The sequence below is a fragment of the Xenopus laevis genome, chromosome 3S, assembly GCF_017654675.1.
Source record: "Xenopus laevis strain J_2021 chromosome 3S, Xenopus_laevis_v10.1, whole genome shotgun sequence".
In the NCBI taxonomy this organism is placed as follows: Eukaryota; Metazoa; Chordata; class Amphibia; order Anura; family Pipidae; genus Xenopus; species Xenopus laevis.
Window position 1 is genome coordinate 35,156,149 of NC_054376.1, and position 21,412 is coordinate 35,177,560.

General features: G+C 40.0%; 1 protein-coding gene across 1 annotated transcript in view; it reads right to left on the minus strand.

Moving 5' to 3' along the window:
- The window catches only part of XB982628.S (provisional ortholog of prolactin releasing hormone receptor S homeolog), a 29,537-nt gene extending 10,754 nt beyond the window's left edge, over positions 1–18,783 (minus strand). Inside the window, exon 1 of the mRNA XM_018255208.2 lies at positions 17,883–18,783. Within this exon, the coding sequence (XP_018110697.1) occupies positions 17,883–18,298 (416 nt within the window). The 5' untranslated portion in view covers positions 18,299–18,783. The remainder of the gene's footprint in view (positions 1–17,882) is intronic.
- Positions 18,784–21,412: the final 2,629 nt, after the last annotated feature.

The window sequence follows — 21,412 nt, forward strand, 5'->3', positions numbered from 1 at the left end:
CACTGTCAAGGTTACTGCTGCAAATACATGTTGTGCTTGAACCAAAAATTATCAGCACATCATCAATTCATATTTTGTACAGGGAGGAGAATTGGTTCACTTGTATGCTAATACAATCAACACTTTACTTCCATTAATTATCTGACCCCATACTGGTTATACTAAACAGAGTATGCGGATTGGAATAAGATTCCAGGGTATATAACCACAAATATTCTAGTAGGGAGCAGGGAGTTAATACCCCCTGCGATCCCATGGGGTTGGTGTGAGCTGCCCCCCCCTCCTCCAATGGGCTGGCTGCCTGCGTCGCCACTTAAGGAAGATTATCATTGGTGGTTCAGTGGCGGCGCAGCAGCCGAGGGGTTAAAAGCAGGAGCGGGCTTACCCCCCTTCCTTTTCCAGCGACGAGCCGAGCAGACAGAGCAGGCTGTGCTTGTCCCACCCACCCACCCAGAATTTTATATTTACATATTAAAAAAAAACAAATAAAAAAAAAACAACTAAACAAAAATAAAAATAAATAAAAATAAATAAATAAAAACCTGTGGTTGTCGCAGCTTGCATGGAGGAAAAATTATATTTACAAGTCACAATTTAAATTCTGGCCTGGTAATGGCAGTTCTTATGTTAATACGTTTGGTAAGGCAGTCTGCTGAGGCAAGCAGAGGCTGGCCAGTCTGATTGAAATAATTCAAAGATATCATTTATAATGCTTATGTATAAAGCAAGTGGAAGTGTTATTATATGTGTTGGAATAAAATAAGCTGCGGCCTTTCACCACCTCACCTCGTGTCCAGAGTCTTTATATATTACTGGGGTCAACATGTGCATTGTGAGTTACCAACCCCATGTACAGGTCATTCTGAACTGAGAAAGCCAATCAGATGACTAGCAAGGATAATATAAATACAGCAAGTCCAGCTGATTTGATTTATCATTACAATAGATATACAATGACCTGGATGAATGAGAACCCTCAATGTGGAATGATTTCTTCAAAAGCGATAATTAGCGGTCTCAAAAGTGGGTGAGACCAAATATAGAATATTGTCATTCTTTATATGGTGTATTTCATATTTCCACTTTTTTACTCCACTTCAACCACTGAGTCCCAGAAAATCAAAATCCTTGGCATTAAGGGGCGGTAGAATTCTTATGGGGGAAAGGGCCCTTAGACATGCTCCCACCGGATAGAAAAGACCAATGATAAAATAGAAGGTGGTACTATATTGCCTAATAATGGATTGGTAAATTTGATATTCACATCAGAGGCTATGTGCAGTACCCCAAGTGTTTCAAAGATTTATTTTCATTAAACCCTGGTTTGGTTCTGATTTCCCAAACTAATCGTCTTCCTTGGCCCCTGTCTTTTACAACAGCTTTTGTGCCATAGGTCTTTTTTCACCTCTAGTGGCATTCAAGGCTGTTTCATTAAACAAGTGCTTTCATACCAGCCAACCCTGAAATTGCCTTCAATTATGTGCAGCATATAAAGTATGTATCTGTTCTTGGAGTATCTGCCATTCCTGAATGTATATGTTTATTAACATGGGAAAGCATTAGTAAAAAGGTTTTTCAACAATGCTATGCAGTGTCCATTAATGCACAGTGGATCCTTTAATGACATTGCCGGTACATTTAATGAGTTCTGCTTTATCCGACTAAAGACAACGTTGAGCCTGGAGAGTGTTATTATAGACAGTTAAGAAATGGACATTTTCCCTTCATCATTGATGATTCACACAAAGCACCAGGGCTTTCTTCAAATGAGCAAGGAAAATTCATGACTGTCTGGGGATGAGAAATTAGAAAGTTTAATGAGCAAATTAAAAAGCAAGAGAGGCTGACCTTGCTCAGTAACTGGGGTCTCTGTGCCTCTTTGTTAATGCGTCTGCTCTCACCTGATGCATGAGGGAATGTCAACAGAGCTCAGAACTTTTATATCCACTCTGATCTGGAATATTTCAGAGGACTGTCATAAAAACCAATGGGCTTTGTAACTTGATGAGTCACTTGGCACAGTGTGGCTGCTCCTAGTCACACAAACAAACTCAAATATGCAGAAACATTTGGTTTATGGTAATGTGTTTTAATCCAAATCCAATTTAGAAATATTGCTAATTTTCCCTATAGGTCAGTGTTTGTGAAAGGTCTCATTCATCCAGGTCATGGTATATCTATCGAAATAAGTCAAATTAACTGGACTTGCATGCGTCCAGTTAATTTGACTTATTTCTATACCTATATAGTGTTTCAAGTTTTCAAAAGCCATCCTTTATTTGATTACTAAAGCAACAGCAACTCCACTACCCTCATCTATTCTTCTTCTGCTGGCAGGCACACTTGGACCTCTGTTCTTCTGGTTATCATATATTATCATCACCATGAGAACCCTGTAAAAATCTCAGTTGTCTGCCCAGTGTTTTCCTGACTAATAAGTATTCATTCTAGTAAATTGTAGACTGTTATAGTTTAAAGTGATGATGAAAGACATATGCACACGGGACTTACATCAGCAGGGTGACTTCTAGCCCTTTCTAGCAAAAAAATTGCTTTATACATTGAAGGGGCACCTGGGTTTCCAGCATTTATTGCAAAATGTGTATTTTCTTGTGTTACTTGTTTACGTCATAATCCTGGTCAGATAGTCAAATCTCCGAGACCGCACTTTGCTAAACCAGAATAACCCTTCATACATGTGTACAAATATTGCCATTTCAGCAACAAGAGCAGGCCGTTAGACAAACTCAGATCAATATCTTACAAGACATGGAATATTTGACAGATGTAACAAGACTAGTTGTCTCATTATAACAATATAAATATATCATGCTGTGCTTTATAGAAATCAGTTACTCATCATCATCCTGCCAGCTGGCACTATGTTTATTTTTATCAAAGGTGAGTTTAATGAATAATGCACTTCACTGATACATTTTTTAGTGTTTTTTCCGGTCAGCCCTTTGTGGGCTGTGCCCCCTCCAAACCTGTGTAGCATGCCACATTTTACTATTTGTGCTGCAAAGTAGAAAGGCTTTCTGTTAGACTTGATGCCCCCATATTTGTCTACTCATTGTCATGGTTGGTCAGTAGTTATATTGCCGCTCCCCTTGCCCGGGGCTTATAAAATTCAAAGGTAATTTAAAGGGCAACATAAGCTCTAAAGAACAAACCCTTAAATAGAACATTGAGGGGCGGATTTATCAACTTTTGAGATTTTCCCAGTGGAGTTTACCATTCATATCACATACAATAGAGTCAGTTTTATCAAGAGCCAGCTAATTTGTATGTATGTTTTTAGAGGGTGGGAGAAAACCAGAGTAAATCCACATTGGCATGGGGGAAATACTTACTGATAATGCCCTGATTAGGAAACAAGTTTTTGCAGCTTCATATTGTGGTCCATTTAGCATGGATTTATGAACATAATCTCTCCAATATATTTACAAACAATAAAAAAGAAAGTCAGCAGTGGTCAGTGAAACCCACCAACTACAGCAAAATCTTCCGACTTTTGTTCGTCGGCTCTGCCTTCCTAGATTCCGGGGCTGCTGGGAATTTCATGGATGCTCTTTTTGCCAAATATATGGATAGGCTTAACCTTGCTTCTAATCTGCCTGCCTATTGGACTTTTGCCTGGATTTGGACTGCGATTTCGCCTGACCCCTACCAGGGCCCGCCCCAACCTAGTTCCGTTACTGCCTGAATTATTGGAAGACCTAATTGCCCTCGCCATCAAGGTGGATGCACGGCTCAGAGAACATCAATCTGACAGGGAGCGCGGCAAGAGACTCCAGCTAACTTTGGCCCCACGCTTCCAAAGACCCCTGTTGCCTTTGCCATCCCAGCAGCCTTCTGTTATTCCTCTGGAGGAACCCATGCAGTTCGGAAGGGCACGTCTGTCCAAACAGGAGAAACTTCGGAGGAGTTTGGCATGTCTGTGCATGTACTGTGGAGGCCAAACTCATTTTGCCTGCCCTGTGAAGCCAAAAGAGTTATCTTCTTCAAGGTAAACCTGGGATGACACGTGTGGGTGGCATTACTCCTAAACCCCTAGAGAACTCTCACAGGTTTCTTCTGCCATTACAGATTTGTCTGGCCACTAAGACAATCATCTGCTCTGCCTTACTAGATTCCGGGGCTGCCGGGAATTTCATGGACACTCTTTTTTGCCAAATATATGGATGTTCCCCTATATCAATTGACTACTCCCCTACGGGTTACAGCAATTGACGACAGACCGCTAAAGTCTGAGATAATCTCCAGGGGAATTGCCTGTGCAGGTTGGGACTTTACATAAAGAGAAATTATCGTTCCTGATTATTTCCTGCCCCTCCGTTCCTGTTGTCTAGGGATTGCCCGGGCTTCGCCTACACAATCACTCCATTGATTGGTCCTCCAGTTAGATCTCTCGTTGGAGTCCTTATTGTCAAGAACATTGTTTACCTACTACTCCTCTCCACCGTGTGACCATCTCCTCGACAGATCTTCAGTCCCTGCAGTTTACAGGGAGTTCACTGATGTCTTTTGTAAAAAGTCTGCGGAATTCCTCCCTCCTCATCGTCACTATGATTGCCCTGTCGATCTTCTTCCTGGAACCATGCCCCCTAGAGGTCGCACTTATCCCCTGTCTCCTGCAGAAACCTCCGCCATGAAGGACTATATCCAGGAGAACCTCCAGCAGGGTTTTATTCGTCCCTCTACATCTCTGGCAGGGGCAGGCTTCTTTTTCATGGAGAAGAAGGACTGTGGTTTACATCCCTGCATTGACTACTGAGGACTTAACAAGATTATAGTTAAAAACAGATACCCCCTGCCTCTTATGTCTGAACTGTAAATAACTTAAAGTAACGCTCACTGCCTGTACAAAAGCAATCCTGCCAACATCTGCAGCTGCAAAGCCAACAAGTAGGGATGTAGCGAACGGCGGAAAAAATGTTCGCGAACATATTCGCGAACTTGCGTCCAAAAATGCGAACGGTTCGCGAACGTCGCGAACCCCATAGACTTCAAAGGGAAGGCGAATTTTAAAAGCTAGAAAAGACATTTCTGGCCAGAAAAATGATTTTAAAGTTGTTTAAAGGGTGCAACGACCTGGACAGTGGCATGCCAGAGGGGGATCAAGGGCAAAAATGTATCTGAAAAATACATTGTTGACACAGCGCTGCGTTTTGTGCTGTAAAGGGCAGAAATCACACTACGTCACTCAGGTGATGTTTCTGGACACGGAATGTGAAAAAGCTCACACAGCTAGGTGGCACTTGGTTAAAGACTGGGCAAACAATGCCTGCAAGGGCAACGTATACAGTAGTGGATACGGAATATATTATTGCTGCTGTAAAAACATCACTCAGGTGATGTTTACGGACACGGAATTATTATTGTTATTTAGACAGAATGTGAAAAAGCTCACACAGCTAGGTGGCACTTGCATACCTCCCAACTGTCCCTCTTTTGACCACTCAACCCCCTGTCCTTTTGTACTGGAAAGTCCCTCTTTTCTCTGCACTGAACAGCCAGAAAAAAACCAGTTTCTAACTTAATTGGCTTTTGGCAGAGAGCTCAGAACAGCTAACAGGTGCAAATAAGATACTTTGTAACAATTTTGACTCTGGTTGGTGCTGGTAGTGGTGAACTACTAGGAGGAGCAGCACACCAGTCCCTCTTTTCTCTGAACTGAACAGCCAGAAAAAAAACAGTTTCTAACTTAATTAGCTTTTGGCAGAGAGCTCAGAACAGCTAACAGGTGCAAATAAGATACTTTGTAACAATTTTGACTCTGGTTGGTGCTGGTAGTGGTGAACTACTAGGAGGAGCAGCACACCAGTCCCTCTTTTCTCTGCACTGAACAGCCAGAAAAAAAAACCAGTTTCTAACTTAATTGGCTTTTGGCAGAGAGCTCAGAACAGCTAACAGGTGCAAATAAGATACTTTGTAACAATTTTGACTCTGGTTGGTGCTGGTAGTGGTGAACTACTAGGAGGAGCAGCACACCAGTCCCTCTTTTCTCTGCACTGAACAGCCAGAAAAAAACCAGTTTCTAACTTAATTAGCTTTTGGCAGAGAGCTCAGAACAGCTAACAGGTGCAAATAAGATACTTTGTAACAATTTTGACTCTGGTTGGTGCTGGTAGTGGTGAACTACTAGGAGGAGCAGCACACCAGTCCCTCTTTTCTCTGCACTGAACAGCCAGAAAAAAAACAGTTTCTAACTTAATTGGCTTTTGGCAGAGAGCTCAGAACAGCTAACAGGTGCAAATAAGATACTTTGTAACAATTTTGACTCTGGTTGGTGCTGGTAGTGGTGAACTACTAGGAGGAGCAGCACACCAGTCCCTCTTTTCTCTGCACTGAACAGCCAGAAAAAAACCAGTTTCTAACTTAATTGGCTTTTGGCAGAGAGCTCAGAACAGCTAACAGGTGCAAATAAGATACTTTGTAACAATTTTGACTCTGGTTGGTGCTGGTAGTGGTGAACTACTAGGAGGAGCAGCACACCAGTCCCTCTTTTCTCTGCACTGAACAGCCAGAAAAAAACCAGTTTCTAACTTAATTAGCTTTTGGCAGAGAGCTCAGAACAGCTAACAGGTGCAAATAAGATACTTTGTAACAATTTTGACTCTGGTTGGTGCTGGTAGTGGTGAACTACTAGGAGGAGCAGCACACCAGTCCCTCTTTTCTCTGCACTGAACAGCCAGAAAAAAACCAGTTTCTAACTTAATTGGCTTTTGGCAGAGAGCTCAGAACAGCTAACAGGTGCAAATAAGATACTTTGTAACAATTTTGACTCTGGTTGGTGCTGGTGGTGGTGAACTACTAGGAGGAGCAGCACACCAGTCCCTCTTTTCTCTGCACTGAACAGCCAGAAAAAAACCAGTTTCTAACTTAATTAGCTTTTGGCAGAGAGCTCAGAACAGCTAACAGGTGCAAATAAGATACTTTGTAACAATTTTGACTCTGGTTGGTGCTGGTAGTGGTGAACTACTAGGAGGAGCAGCACACCAGTCCCTCTTTTCTCTGCACTGAACAGCCATAAAAAAACAGTTTCTAACTTAATTGGCTTTTGGCAGAGAGCTCAGAACAGCTAACAGGTGCAAATAAGATACTTTGTAACAATTTTGACTCTGGTTGGTGCTGGTGGTGGTGAACTACTAGGAGGAGCAGCACACCAGTCCCTCTTTTCTCTGCACTGAACAGCCAGAAAAAAAACAGTTTCTAACTTAATTAGCTTTTGGCAGAGAGCTCAGAACAGCTAACAGGTGCAAATAAGATACTTTGTAACAATTTTGACTCTGGTTGGTGCTGGTAGTGGTGAACTACTAGGAGGAGCAGCACACCAGTCCCTCTTTTCTCTGCACTGAACAGCCAGAAAAAAAACAGTTTCTAACTTAATTGGCTTTTGGCAGAGAGCTCAGAACAGCTAACAGGTGCAAATAAGATACTTTGTAACAATTTTGACTCTGGTTGGTGCTGGTAGTGGTGAACTACTAGGAGGAGCAGCACACCAGTCCCTCTTTTCTCTGAACTGAACAGCCAGAAAAAAAACAGTTTCTAACTTAATTAGCTTTTGGCAGAGAGCTCAGAACAGCTAACAGGTGCAAATAAGATACTTTGTAACAATTTTGACTCTGGTTGGTGCTGGTAGTGGTGAACTACTAGGAGGAGCAGCACACCAGTCCCTCTTTTCTCTGCACTGAACAGCCAGAAAAAAAACCAGTTTCTAACTTAATTAGCTTTTGGCAGAGAGCTCAGAACAGCTAACAGGTGCAAATAAGATACTTTGTAACAATTTTGACTCTGGTTGGTGCTGGTGGTGGTGAACTACTAGGAGGAGCAGCACACCAGTCCCTCTTTTCTCTGCACTGAACAGCCAGAAAAAAAACAGTTTCTAACTTAATTAGCTTTTGGCAGAGAGCTCAGAACAGCTAACAGGTGCAAATAAGATACTTTGTAACAATTTTGACTCTGGTTGGTGCTGGTAGTGGTGAACTACTAGGAGGAGCAGCACACCAGTCCCACTCCCCAACACAGCTAGACTAATAGCACTGGGCTCTTACAGTAGCAAAGTAAAAAAAACAAAAAAGAAAATAAAAGCAGTCCTTACAAGGACTATTGGGTTACAGGCAGCAGTCAGCAGATGAGAGATCAGCAGCAGGACAGCTGCCCACAGCAGCTACATACAGAGCACTGCAGTAGAAGGTAGATTACTAGTCAGCAAAGCTAACTAACCTAAACTCACTGTCCCTCAAATCCCTGCAGAGTTCTGTCCCTACAATACAGAGCAGTATCAAGTAGATTACTAGCCAGCAAAGTTACTATCAACTGTCCCTCAAATCACTCAACAGCTCTCTCCCTACACTAGCTCTTCCAAGCACGCACAGGCAGAATGAAAAAACGCTGCAGGGCTTCAGTTTATATATGGAAGGGGAGTGGTCCAGGGGGTGTGGGGGTGGTCCAGGAGGGAGAGCTTCCTGATTGGCTGCCATGTATCTGCTGGTCTGGGGTGAGAGGTCAAAAATAAGCGCCAGCTAAGGCGAACCCAAATTGGCGAATGTCGCGCGACGTTCGCGAACATTCGGCGGACGCGAACAGCCGATGTTCGCGGGAATTAGTTCGCGGGCGAACAGTCCGCGACATCCCTACCAACAAGTGAAATAAAGTGTAGTTATACCGTATTATGCAGTATTTTCATAAGCAAAACTGCAATATTTCATATATTAACAAGGCCAACACAAGACTGCACTCAGTGATTAAAGACTAAGATGATCTAATGGAACTTCTTATTATTATTACATACTGCTCTGGCTAATAAAACTAAATTATTGTCATTTTTGAGTTCTTCCTATGTTAAAGAGCTTGGCTCTTTTATTAATCTTGTCTAGTGTGGCATGGGGAGGTCATTTCAATGTTATATCTATTTATAAAAAGTCAATTGAAAAGCTAGCCAAATCAGTTCTGACTTTCCTGTCTTGATCATTATTAAATTGAGCCTGAAGTGTTTTTTTTCCTCCAAGTTGAGTTCAATTTATAGACTGGAAGTTGCAGGTAGCAGACTGATGCACTAAAAAGATCTAGTTTGTGGCCATAGCAGGTACATCGCTCTTGATCTTTCACAAGTGCTCTGTAATAGTCATAGGCAGCAGAAGATTGTGTTGGCATCTGGGCCAGGCTAAAAAGCATAGGTGGCCATGCCCCCTTTCACCCACTCCCTTTGGACTCCACCCACTTTCTTGTGTACTTTGACTGAATTTTCAGGAAAATCAAACTATAGTAGTGGGGGCAAAATTTGCTTAAAGTCTGGCACTGTAGGAAGGGAATATAAACACCACATTTACAATTTTAACTGAGAGCTGTGAATGCTGCACTACAAGCACATTATGGGGAAAAGGGGGGAAAAGATTCTGGCACCTAAATTCATTACATGAAGAGACTGTAATTTAAAGGCATACAAATGAGCAGTAGGTACTGATCTTCCAAGAACGTAATATAGAGAAGGCGCCATTATATATAATATATAAATGTGTCAGATACTTAATAACAGCTCTCCAAGAACTACTGTACATAACACCTCACCATGCTTTGTACTCCACAATGCCTCTTCATCTTCAGCTGCTCTATAACAACCTATCAGGTACTGCAGAACACATGTTCCAGTATTCCATAATATATTTTTATACACTGTAGCAAAATTTATGGAACAGCATAAGACAGCATACCTTTATTCCTCTAAAGGCACTCCAGTACTATTTCAGGTGCTTAATACCTCTGAATGTATATCTTTACCTACTATATAATATATCCTTGGGCACTGAATATTTAGAATCAGGCACGTTTCAGGGGCTGCTGCCGCCTGAGGCAGCAGCCCCAATGCCGCCCCTCCTCCTGCTCCGCTCTTCTAACTACCAGCGTCGGAGCGGGTGGAGGAGGGGCCGCATCGCTAGTGCAGTGAGCGCTATTGCGCTCGCTGCGCTAGAAGAGCCGAATTTCCGTTTTAAAAAACGGAAATTCGGCTCTTAAAGTTACCAGAGGCGGCTTTTTGCCGCCCCTGGTAACTGGCCGCTCCGTGCCGCCTGAGGCAAGATTCTCACCTTGCCTCATGGCCGGAGCGGCCCTGTTTAGAATTTATCTCAGGTTTTCACTTATAGCTGTTCACACTCTGCATAATTCCTTTGTCACTTGAACTGCATTATGTCCTTTCAGCCGCTATATTCCACCTCCTCAGACACCCCATACTACTTATCAGATACACTTTAATATCTCCTTACACAGAGAATAGCTCTTTAGGTTCTGTAACCACGTGACAGATTTTTCGTACTGCATAACTTCTGTTCAGTAGCTCCAGCATTTCAGGCTTCTGTAACATCTTTTAAATGAGAAACTAAGCCTATAACTGAATATGACTTAAAATGCTTTTTTTTATTATATACTGAGCTTAATGTACCAGCTTCATCGTCTCTATAGCAGTAATGATCCAGGTCTTCAAAATTGTCAAGGGAGCTCCTGATCTTGAATTCTGTTAGGAGTGTCAGTGACACTGCACATGCTCAGTAAGTGCTGGGTGGCTGTTGAGAAGCTAAACTTAGGAGTTGTTGCAATTATCCAGCAAAAAATGAGGTTTGCCTGTCAAATAAGCTGATGCTACAGGGCTGATTATTCAATTTGGATGCTAATTCCACTGCTGAGCTGCCATGTAATGTGAAGCTGATTAGTTGCTAATCACTGTGACATTTATAGTCTATATACGTAGAATGTTGTGACTCAGTCCCTAGCACAGCATGTGCAGTGAATCACCGGAAAAGAAGACTGGGAGATACTGGGGTGTCTTTGGTGGCATAGATCTTCCATGCTAAAGCGCTGTGGTTGCCTTGTGCTGGTACAAACCCCAAAACATAATTTACAACATTTATAACCCACTTCTTTGTTACACTTTAGTTCTAATTTAAAATAGGTAATTCACACAACTTATTGTTACCAGACAAAATAGCCCCCAAAAATCTTCATATTTGCCTATCAGGCTGTACTAAGAAGTTGCTGTTTGTTTGTTATATGATAAAAATGGATAATGGCATTTGCTTATTTATTATTCCTCAACTTTCCTTTCACTAATGCACCTTTGAGCTTTTGTTCTTGCTCTGTGGTCTATAAGTGTTCTCTCCAAAGATATTGTTGTTCCAGATCAGCACCTGAATACAGATTTCACCCTCCAGTTAGAGATTTCACCTCATCATCTCTGGTGTAAAGTGGGTTTAGGAACACTGAGAAACTACATAAGAACTTGCACACGTAATGCAACCTTCAAAGCTGTAGGCCAGTCTGACCCAGGAGAGTGGATGAGGCATCGTGAATTGCATTGATAAGTGATGATCCTTGTCCTCCTCACTGCAATTTCCATAAAGGCAGCTCCATAGATAACATCCTCTTTTTCCATTTGAGAGAAACAAAATGTTCTTTATAGTTCTGGTAAAAGCAATCATTACTTTTGTATTAACATTGTGATATTGTGTGATATTGCCTCCCTAGTAAATTATCCACTGTGTCAGCTCATCCTGATTCTGGCTTAGTGTCTCAGTGGTAACGCTCTCCTTTGTCTTCCAGCAATACTTTTATATTTCATTGCAGTACCAAATTCTACCCCTGGAAATATCCAGGTTTAGCAAACTGTGTCTATGAGCCTTTAAATTGCTCAGTGTCTGCTCTGTATAACAAACATGTTATTCTTGTCCATGTAGTAGTGCAAAAACCTACAATAATTCACCATATTTATTAGAGAACAACTCCTTTTACCTTAGGCATTTTTACTGCTTCTCGACAGGGCAAGCACTGTACTGACATCCCTCCAAACAAATGAAAGGTGAGCATGGAGAAGATCTGGATAATAAGGTCTCAGGAACATATTTGTGCACTGGGCAGAAAAGGGCATTCTGATTTAGTAAAGACTACAGTATATGGGGAAATGGAATAAAATCTGGTGAAATATGTGCAATTTTCATTGTAAACCAACATGGTTTTGTGGGGTAAAAATGGTATAAAGCTTATTTTAAAACTTGAAAACTAAAAACTTAAAGTTTAAAACATAGTTGTAGTTGTATTGTAAATACACATTTGTAAAATAGAGAAAACAGCAACAGCAACTATTTACAGTATATTTTTAAAAAGTAATGTTAAAAAAAGTTTCTCTTTGGACTCCATTCTATGGTCGGGGGTTGGGATATTGCTGGAGACTCCGAGGCAGAAGGCCTCAGTAAGGGAGAGACCAGGTCTGGAGAACTCTTAAGTGGAAGTTGGACGAAGGAACCCCATGAATTAAGACTAGCGATAATTGATGTAATATTACTTGCACACTCTAGAAATGTGAGATTGACAAGGTAGCTAGAAACAGCAGTCCTGTGCTCCACCAAGGAGGGGCAGTGTTGGATAGCTTCCCAGTCAACACATGGCAGACTTCAGTGTGAAGGGGTTCAGGGTTGCATATATATTATAGATCAGGGAACCCCAACCTTTTAAACCCGTGAGCAACATTAAGGAGTAAAAGGACGGAGCATGAAACACTAGCTTGAAAAATGTTCTTACAGGTGCCACAAAAAGTGCTGTGATTGGCCATTTGGTAGCCCCTATGTAGATTTTCAACCTACATTGAGACTCTGTTTGGCAGTGCACCTGGTTTTTATACAACTAAAACTTGCCTCCAAGCCTGGAATTCAAAAATAAGCACCTGCTTTGAGGACACTGGGAGCAACATCCAAGGGGTTGGAGAGCAACATGTTGCTCACGAGCTACTGGTTGGGGATCACTGTATAGATCAACCTGCAGACCCTTTATGCCTACTACCTTGCGAGTAAGAAAGCCACATGTAAGATTGCTCTATATAGACAGCTGGAAGAGTTAAATACTCCCATGTCTATAGAGTTCTGCATTACAAACAGTTGTCATTTTCCTGGGTGAAGTAAAATAATATCTGTTTAACTGAAGCATTGTCTGGGGTTAAGCACTGAATCCTATTTATTTGTGGAACCATTATTATAATGTATTACAAATGGCAATTTTCCTACCTTGGCTGAGATTGCTTTTATTCATCCACTGGGGCTTATTGTGTTATAATTAATTACAATTATAATTAATTGAATTTTGTATTATCCTCCTGAATTTGTATTGTGAGATTTTCAAAGGGAATAATGAAGTCTCTGCTATTATATTAATTACATGAAAGGTGCAGACGATCTGCTGACTTTGGGGCAGTCAGTATGTAAAGCGATTTCCCTGTGTCCTGGACATTTTAATGTGAAGATTGGAAATATTTTAATGTCCAGATTGAAAATATTAATAACATTCCTCTTAACAGCTACAGAAGCAGTTGTACAGCAATAAAGAGGCAGAACACAAGGCTGATTAAAGGAGAAGGAAAGGCTAAAATTAAGTAAGATTTATCAGAAAGGTCTATATAAATACACCAGTAAACCCTCAAAGTAATGCTGCTCTGAGTCCTCTGTCAAAAGAAATACAGCATTTCTTTAATTTTATCGTATACAAATGGGCTTCTGTATCAGACTTCCTGTTTTCAGCAAAAAGCTCCAGGGCAGGGCTTGAGCATGCTCAGTATGCTTCACTCCCCCTCCCACCCCTGCTGTAATCTGAGCTCAGAGCTGTAAGTGAGCAGGGAGAGACTCAGACAGGAAGTGATGTCACACCAAGCTTATATGGCAGCTTCTATCCTAAACAAATAGAGACAGTGTCTAGAGCTTTTTACTCAGGTATGGTAAAGTATTCTGCAGAATAAATATAACATTCTAGCTTGCTAATCTGTTGGCAATAAACTGTCTTGGAGCTTTCCTTCTCCTTTAAGGTAGCACTAGAGTGAAGGGGTAATGGTAAAGACCCACAACCCACAAAATAATTTTTTTGGGGGGGGGATGTTGAATTATTTTTCTGGCCACTCATGTTAGAAAACACAAAGGAAGAGAAAGCAATAGCATTTGCCCCGTTGTTTTTCTCTGAAACAGAAAGAACCCCCTGCTGATTCTCCTAACTTGTTCAGAAATTCATCTGACACATTTATCTTCTGCCTGGCTTATTCTCTTTAGTTTGTTTTCTCTGCCTGTGGACCTGCTCTTGTGCACCTGCTGTGTGGGTAACCTCAAATAACCATAGGATATGGTGTCACGTGTTCAGCAAGGCAGAGGCATTCAGAGTTGATGAGAGACAATGTCAATTATTGTTCTTTCAGCAGATATTTACCACTGCTCTCAATATAATTAAAATAAGTTTTTACTTGTTCAGGACTAGGCAGTGGGCAACATTCATAGAAAGTCTGAATAGTCCTATCTTGTCATTTTACTTAGTCAGAAAGGTTGGCCTTGATGGATATAAGTGTCTGGATGCAGTCGCACATGCCATGCTGCAATAAACTTTTAGCAAGGGTTCATCCTACCAGCAACCAGAATTACCTTGTGTGTCAGTGATTTTCTTTGCATCTTGATGGATATAAGACCTCTTGATGGTCTACACTATATAACACTTGTACCTTACGCTTCCTATTTCCCCATGTCTCATTTATTGACACAGATGGGGAAACGTGATTTATTTTATGGTTTCAGACAGGTTTCCGTTATACGTGAGACACATTGAAACGTAAAAAGAGTTGGGGGCAAAACAAGCATAAAAATGGAGGTGCCAATTACGTGTATGTAATTTGCTATTTGGTAGCCTCTATGTGCACTGCTAATCGAAAGGAGGCTCTGTTTGGCAGTACATTTGGTTTTATTCAACCAAGTCCAGAATTAAGAAATAAGCACCTGTTTGAGGCCACTGGGAGCAATATCTAAGGGGATGGTGAGCAATATGTTGCTTGCAATGCCACTGGTTGGGAATCAGTGTTTTAAGCTAAAGGTATCGGAATACATTTACTGCTGCATATGAGCTTCATTGTTTTTACTCATAAATCTCTAATTAAAGAATTAACCAGCAGTATAATTGTACTATAGAGTTCAAATTAAATATATACTTTTTGGTCTATGAATGGAAAGAGCTGAGAAAGAACAAAGGGGAACAAGGATCTTAGATAACGACATGTGCTGAATTGACTGTAAATCCTTAGACAAGTCTGTAAAACAAGTCTAAATCCCACAGACAGTCGGACTGGCCCACCGGGATACCAGGAAAACTCCCGATGGGCCTAGGTGTCAGTGGGCCCTCATGCTTCTAACCATTTAACCTGTTTCATGGTCATTCCCTATTTCTTTAGAAGAAATTTGTAATAATGGAAGAATAGAGTATAGTAAATATATATAAAAGACAAGGAGAATAAAGAGGTTGAATGAGGAGTAAGAGTTTGGAAAGTGGGCCCACGGTCTAAGGTTTTCTGGTGGGTCCCTGGTAGTGATGTGCGGGTCAGGGTCTTCCTGACCCACACCCGACCCTAACCCGCTCTGCTCAAGCCCGCACCTGCGATCCTGGGGTCCTTTTATAGACCCGCTCCTCCCCACTGATGACGTCACAATGAGGTTACAAAAGGGGTGGGGCGAGCAGACGCAGACTATAAAACCGGAACCCGGAAGTCGGAAGCCGGCAATTGAAGGTGGTGGCCGGGAGAGCAAAAGAAGAGCAGGAGAAGAGCTCAACCCGCACCCGCCACCCGCAAGGAGCAGTGCGAGGTCGACCCGAACCTGCCCGACCTGCGGGTAAACCCGTGGGTCCCGCGGGTATCGGGTCTGCCCGCACATCATTAGCCCCTGGCATCCCAGTCCAACACTGCCCACAGAGAAACCATAATTATACTCTGTGTCATCCAGATAAACAAAAGAGAAGGTTAATGCAGGATAAGAAGAAGTAACAGCAGGAAAGTCATATAAACAATCTTCCTGGGCAAAGTGTGAAAGGAAAACACTGGCGATAGATATGCAATATGCAATGCAATAGAGCACCAACAGGTCAGTATTTTGTGTACCTGTAGTTACTCCACTGAGAATATACCTAAATTGGGTCGCAAGAACTTCCATATTAGTTTGAACTTTTAGGGAGTTATTTATCAAAATCCAAATTGTCCTGATTTTTTTAAATTAATAAGTCAGACCAAACTAGAATCCACGATTTCACATTATTTATTATTAAAAAAGCACGATTTAATCAGATGTGGGGAAAACTCGAGCGAAAACCCAAATCATATGAGTTTTTTGGAGGTTTTTCCCCAAAAAAATAGTTTGGCTCACTTTTAATGGGTTGAATGAATTCATCAGATAAAAGTGGACTACAGGGTATTTATAAAAATAAGAATTGTGAATTCCAAATCCGTTTTAGTCCCACTTCCAACCAGCACTTCCGGCTCTCCTCAACCATCACACACACTCCAAATTAAAAACAATGTGCTCTTCACCAGCTCCAAATATGTTACCATGTGGGAAAACAAGAAAATATATTAATATAGTTATATTCTCCACTAATTGCAATGGAAGAAGTCAGACAGGCGAAATGTGTTAGTGAGGACATCGGGACACATTCACATAGAAGCAAAGACGTCAGGACACATCCACACAGAGGTGTTCTCTCCTGGAACCGTACAAAATAGAGGTCGCTGAGACGGACCTTGTTTGGGATTTTGGTTACGAGACATGGGATGCACATTTTTAAAGGAATTTGTAAGTGCAATGGTTATTTATTAAAACAGTTTTTAACTGTCAATAGTTGAACATGCTTTTATTGTCCCTAAGTAGAAAGAGGAGCCCCTATATCTTCACAACTACTGGAAAAGTATTTTGATGAAGCATTCTATCTACTTTTAGTCTGAAAGTATATAGTGAGAACAGAAATTGCAAAGTGTGTCCTATGTTGATTTCTATTACCTCTCTGGAGCCATTTTCTAATAGATTGATAAATGGGGGCACAATGAACTAATTCCCTGGTGTTGTGAGCACTTTTTCTATATTTACATTTGTAATGGGTGAAAATCTTAGCTAAAGAAGCTACACTATATATATATTATCTTGTTTTCCACATGGTTTCATATTTGGAACTGGTCAAGAGCACATTGTTTTGAATTTGGACTGCAGGGTATTTGCCTAATTAAAAATTGTGATATGGGTCTTTAAGTGGGTTATTTATCAAAATCTAAATTTATCTAATTTTATCTTATTTTTTTTAAAAAAAGTCAGACCAAACTAGAATTATTTATATTTTAATGCTTTATTAACAAAGCACGATTTAATCGGATCGGGGAGAAACTCAATAAAATCGGGATTTTTTTCCCAAATCACTCGATTTTTTCAGGCTTTCTCCGGAAAAGGGCACATTTTTCAAATTTTTGCATGAAAATCGAGAAATATTCAAATTTTTGGGCTACTTCCAGCACAGACCACAAAAACTTCCAAATAGGATAGGGACCTCTCCCAATGACTTATATACAGCCTTTTCGGATTCTGACTTTTTATAGCCTCGGGGTGTAATAAATCTCAAATTTTTCAAGTTTTTTTTCCACTAAAAATTTGGATTTTCTAGTACATTTTCTTAGCATTCAGACTTTAAATAACCCCCTTAATGTTCATTCATTGAAGATATATGATGCATATCAGTGATGTTGTAGTAGTCAACAGCCAACATGTGTAGTCATTATAGGTCTTGTGGCCTAAAGGGACATTCAGGATGGCAAAACAGTCAGGTTAATTAACTTCAAGTAACAATTACTTACAAAGGGAGAACTATCAGCAAAAAACTATCAACATGGCCTATAGGTAACTTTTAATGTAAATTAATATTTTGAAGCATAGTTTTTTAGTCTGTAACGCTTCCGTTACTGTAAATGAAAAAAGTATATGTATCAAAGACACATTTGCAATATGTTACATAATTATGACATTTTAATTATAAAAAGGAACAGAAACAAATTGAATTATTACCTGTCCACAGCAATAGCCGTCAGGGTAAACACGGACACATAAACAGTCACCGGTTGCATCAGAAAAACAAAATAGCACATAAACTTCCCAAAAACCCATCCTTGCGGGTTGAATGCATATGCCAATGTAAAAGGCACACAGGTGGCACACATCAGCATGTCAGAAAAAGCTAAGTTCCCAATAAAGAAGTTGGTGACGTTGTGCATTTTCTTGGTTTTACAAATCACATACAGGAGCAGGTAGTTTCCAAAAATCCCGATCAGTACCACCAGGGTGTAGCAAGGTATGAAGAGGGGTTTGTAGGACTGGATGAGCTGGACACCTGTGAACTGAGCACTGGCATTGGAGCTGTTTTTATTTACCATATAGATGGTTAAGTTTTCTGGTTCATAGCTCCAACCAATTGTGGTCTCCATGTTTTGAGATGGTTCTTAAGGCATTGCCGAGTTAGGCTGCTAGCTAGTATAAATGCTAGCCTAAGCACGCTGTGTTTCGCTGTTAGGCCCTTTCATTTGAGAATGCTGATGAATACTCCACAATTTTATCCACTAGATGCACTGTATTGTGTTATGAGGTGACTCAAGGCCCAGAGGAAATGTCAGTCTATTGTGCTTATCCTATATTATATTCCCATGGCAGCCTGTTTGGATATATGTGCTTCTCTGCGGGCTTCCGAAAGTTATTTCTAAAATCTATATAAATCTTCTTGCAGATATGATCCAACATTCCATGCAGGATTTATATTCAAATATTAAAAGCCACAATGAAGTCTAAAATAGAAAGCATTTGTGTTTCTGCCAACAGTTGCCAATCTTAGCATTATCTCATGTTCTGGAGCACACACTTGGGGGGTTATCTATCAGTCCGAATTTATCTCAATATTTTCTGATACAAACTCCGATCAAATCTGCTCGGGTTTTTTACATTTATTTATTATTACATTTTCCGAAAATTTGCTTTGCGGGAAAAAAAAATCAGATTTTCACATTTTTTTGGATTTTTTCATCCGATTTTCACTTATTTCACAATTTTTTTTAGAATTTTCACCCGAAAACTAGAGAAACTCCGAAAACTTCAGGGTATTCAGGGTATTCAGGGTATAGGGTATAGCGCACAACAAGAAAATCATTGGGACTTCTCCCACTGACTTATATGCAACCTCGACAGGTCTGAGATGCCGGATTTTCAGATTTGGACTTTTCCAATCTCAGGGTTTAATAAATTCTGAGAAATTGGTGATTTTTTAAAAGTCAGATTTTATATAAATATAAATCAAGATTTTTTCGTGATTTTTGCATTCAGAGTTTAGTAAATAACCCCTTGGTCTCTCTCTATAAATGCAGTCTTTCATTTACTATATCCCACTGATCCTTTCTTTTCTTTGGCTATTGCATCTTTCCTCCCCTTTGTCTTGCCTCTGCTGTTGGCCAAGGACATCTCGGTGTTGCCGTTCCTAGAGAAAGCCAAAGAAATAACAAAATGACAGTGGATTAGCAATTGCCTTGTAATTACAGTGACTACACAGCAATACCTCCAGGTTGTTATCCATACAAAAACAACCAAAGCCTGTTTTTAAAATGCCTAATGGCATCTAAACTGCCTTTTTGTACATTTTGTGAAGCACCTATGATTGTCCTTACTATTAACCTTAATTATAGAGCTCCAATAGAACAATATAATTTGCTTTGTGCTGTACAAAGCCAAAAAGGGATTAAAAAACAATATGGTTTTACAGGGCAGCAAAGCTTTAAAGTCCCCTTCTATGAAATGCTTTATTCTGATTTCACAACTATTTGGCCATAATAGAGTGTGGGCGACTGCTACAAAATGTAAAAATACCTAGCAAACAATATACATAATTTGCTTTTTGCATAACCATAGACATATTAGATTTTTATAATTCTCACAGTAACTATGGTTTTTGTATAATAAATTTGTTGCAAGTGACATCAAAATGAACAGCAATTCTTTACGTATACAATATCCATATCACACATAACGCATATTAAGGGCCTTATTTATCAAATTTTTTTTGATTATTTTAATTAATAAAAGTCAGACCAAACTAGAATCCACTATTGGACCTTACTTATTATTAAAAAAACATGATTTAATCAGATCGAGCGAAAATCGTACAATTTTTCAGAATTTATTTCTGAATCAATCTATTTTTTTCAGACTTTTTCTAAAAAAGCCTGGATTTTTTGGATTTTTGTCATATTTTTTTTTGGATTTTTGTCATATTTTTTTTGGATTTTTGCCTGCATTTTTTGGATTTTCTGGCCAATTCCAGAGTAGTCCAAACTTACAAATAGGATAGGGACCGCTCCCATTGACTTATATACAATCTCTGTAGGTCTGAGGTGCTGGATTTTCGGATTCTGACTTTTTCCATCCTCGTGGTATAATAAATCTTGAAAAATTTGAGGGTTTTTTACCACTAAAAATTTGGATTTTATAGTAATTTTATACTTATTTTGGCATTCAGACTTTAATAAATAACCCCTAAGTGTAAAGGCAATTAATATGCATATTATTATAGAAGCCAGGTTTGGAAAGGAGTGCTGCTGCCATGAAGCAATAGGAGAAACTCAGGGGTGGCAAAACGCTGTTCTTGGTAACTTTAAAAGCTGAATTTCCGGTTATTAAACCATAAATTCGGCTCTTCTAGTGCAAAGAGCACAATTGTGCTCTCTGCACTAGCCATGCATCACAGGAACCACCTGAGACGGCAAGGGGCACAGAATCTCCCCGGGTATGGAATCCGTTATCTGGAAACCATTACCAAAAAGCTCTGAATTACAGGAAGGACATCTTAATAAAGGAAGGACATTTTAATAAAATAATTTAAATTTTTAAACATTATTTCTTTTTTTATTCTGTAAAAATGAAACAGTACCTTGTACTTGATCCCCACTAAGATATAATAGGTCTTACTGGAGGCAAAACAATCCTGCTGGGTTTACTTCATGTTTAAAGATTTTTTAGTAGACTTAAGATATGAAGATCCAAATTGTGGAAATACCTTTTATTCAGAACGCCCCAGGTCACGAGCAGTCTTGATAACAGGTCCTATAGCAGATATCCTGATATACTGATAACATGTTTGCTGACTTGGAAGCTGGTTAGCCATATTTGAGCTAGTGCCAGGATTTTGTTTACAGGTTCAGAGTCATTTATATTTAGTGAAATGTGGAATTACAATGACATACCGACATGCAAAGTAACAATACATCAAACTAAACAGACAAACATGAGGATATGAATATTATTAGTACGGTTGATGTGGCTGCTTTAATTAAGAAGTTTGCAAACGTTGCTTTTTAAGAGTAATGGGCTATAATCTGAGTGCAACCAGCTTGTTGCGTAGCATAGCAATTGTGGTTTCAACCGCTAAACTCATTTACTTCAACTGGACCTTTTATCGTTAAAGCTTTTCATGAAAGAATTAGTGGTAATATCCTGCTGATTCTCAGGCAGCACTACAGTACATTTTCAGCTGACCAAAGGCATAAAAAAGCAATTAATAC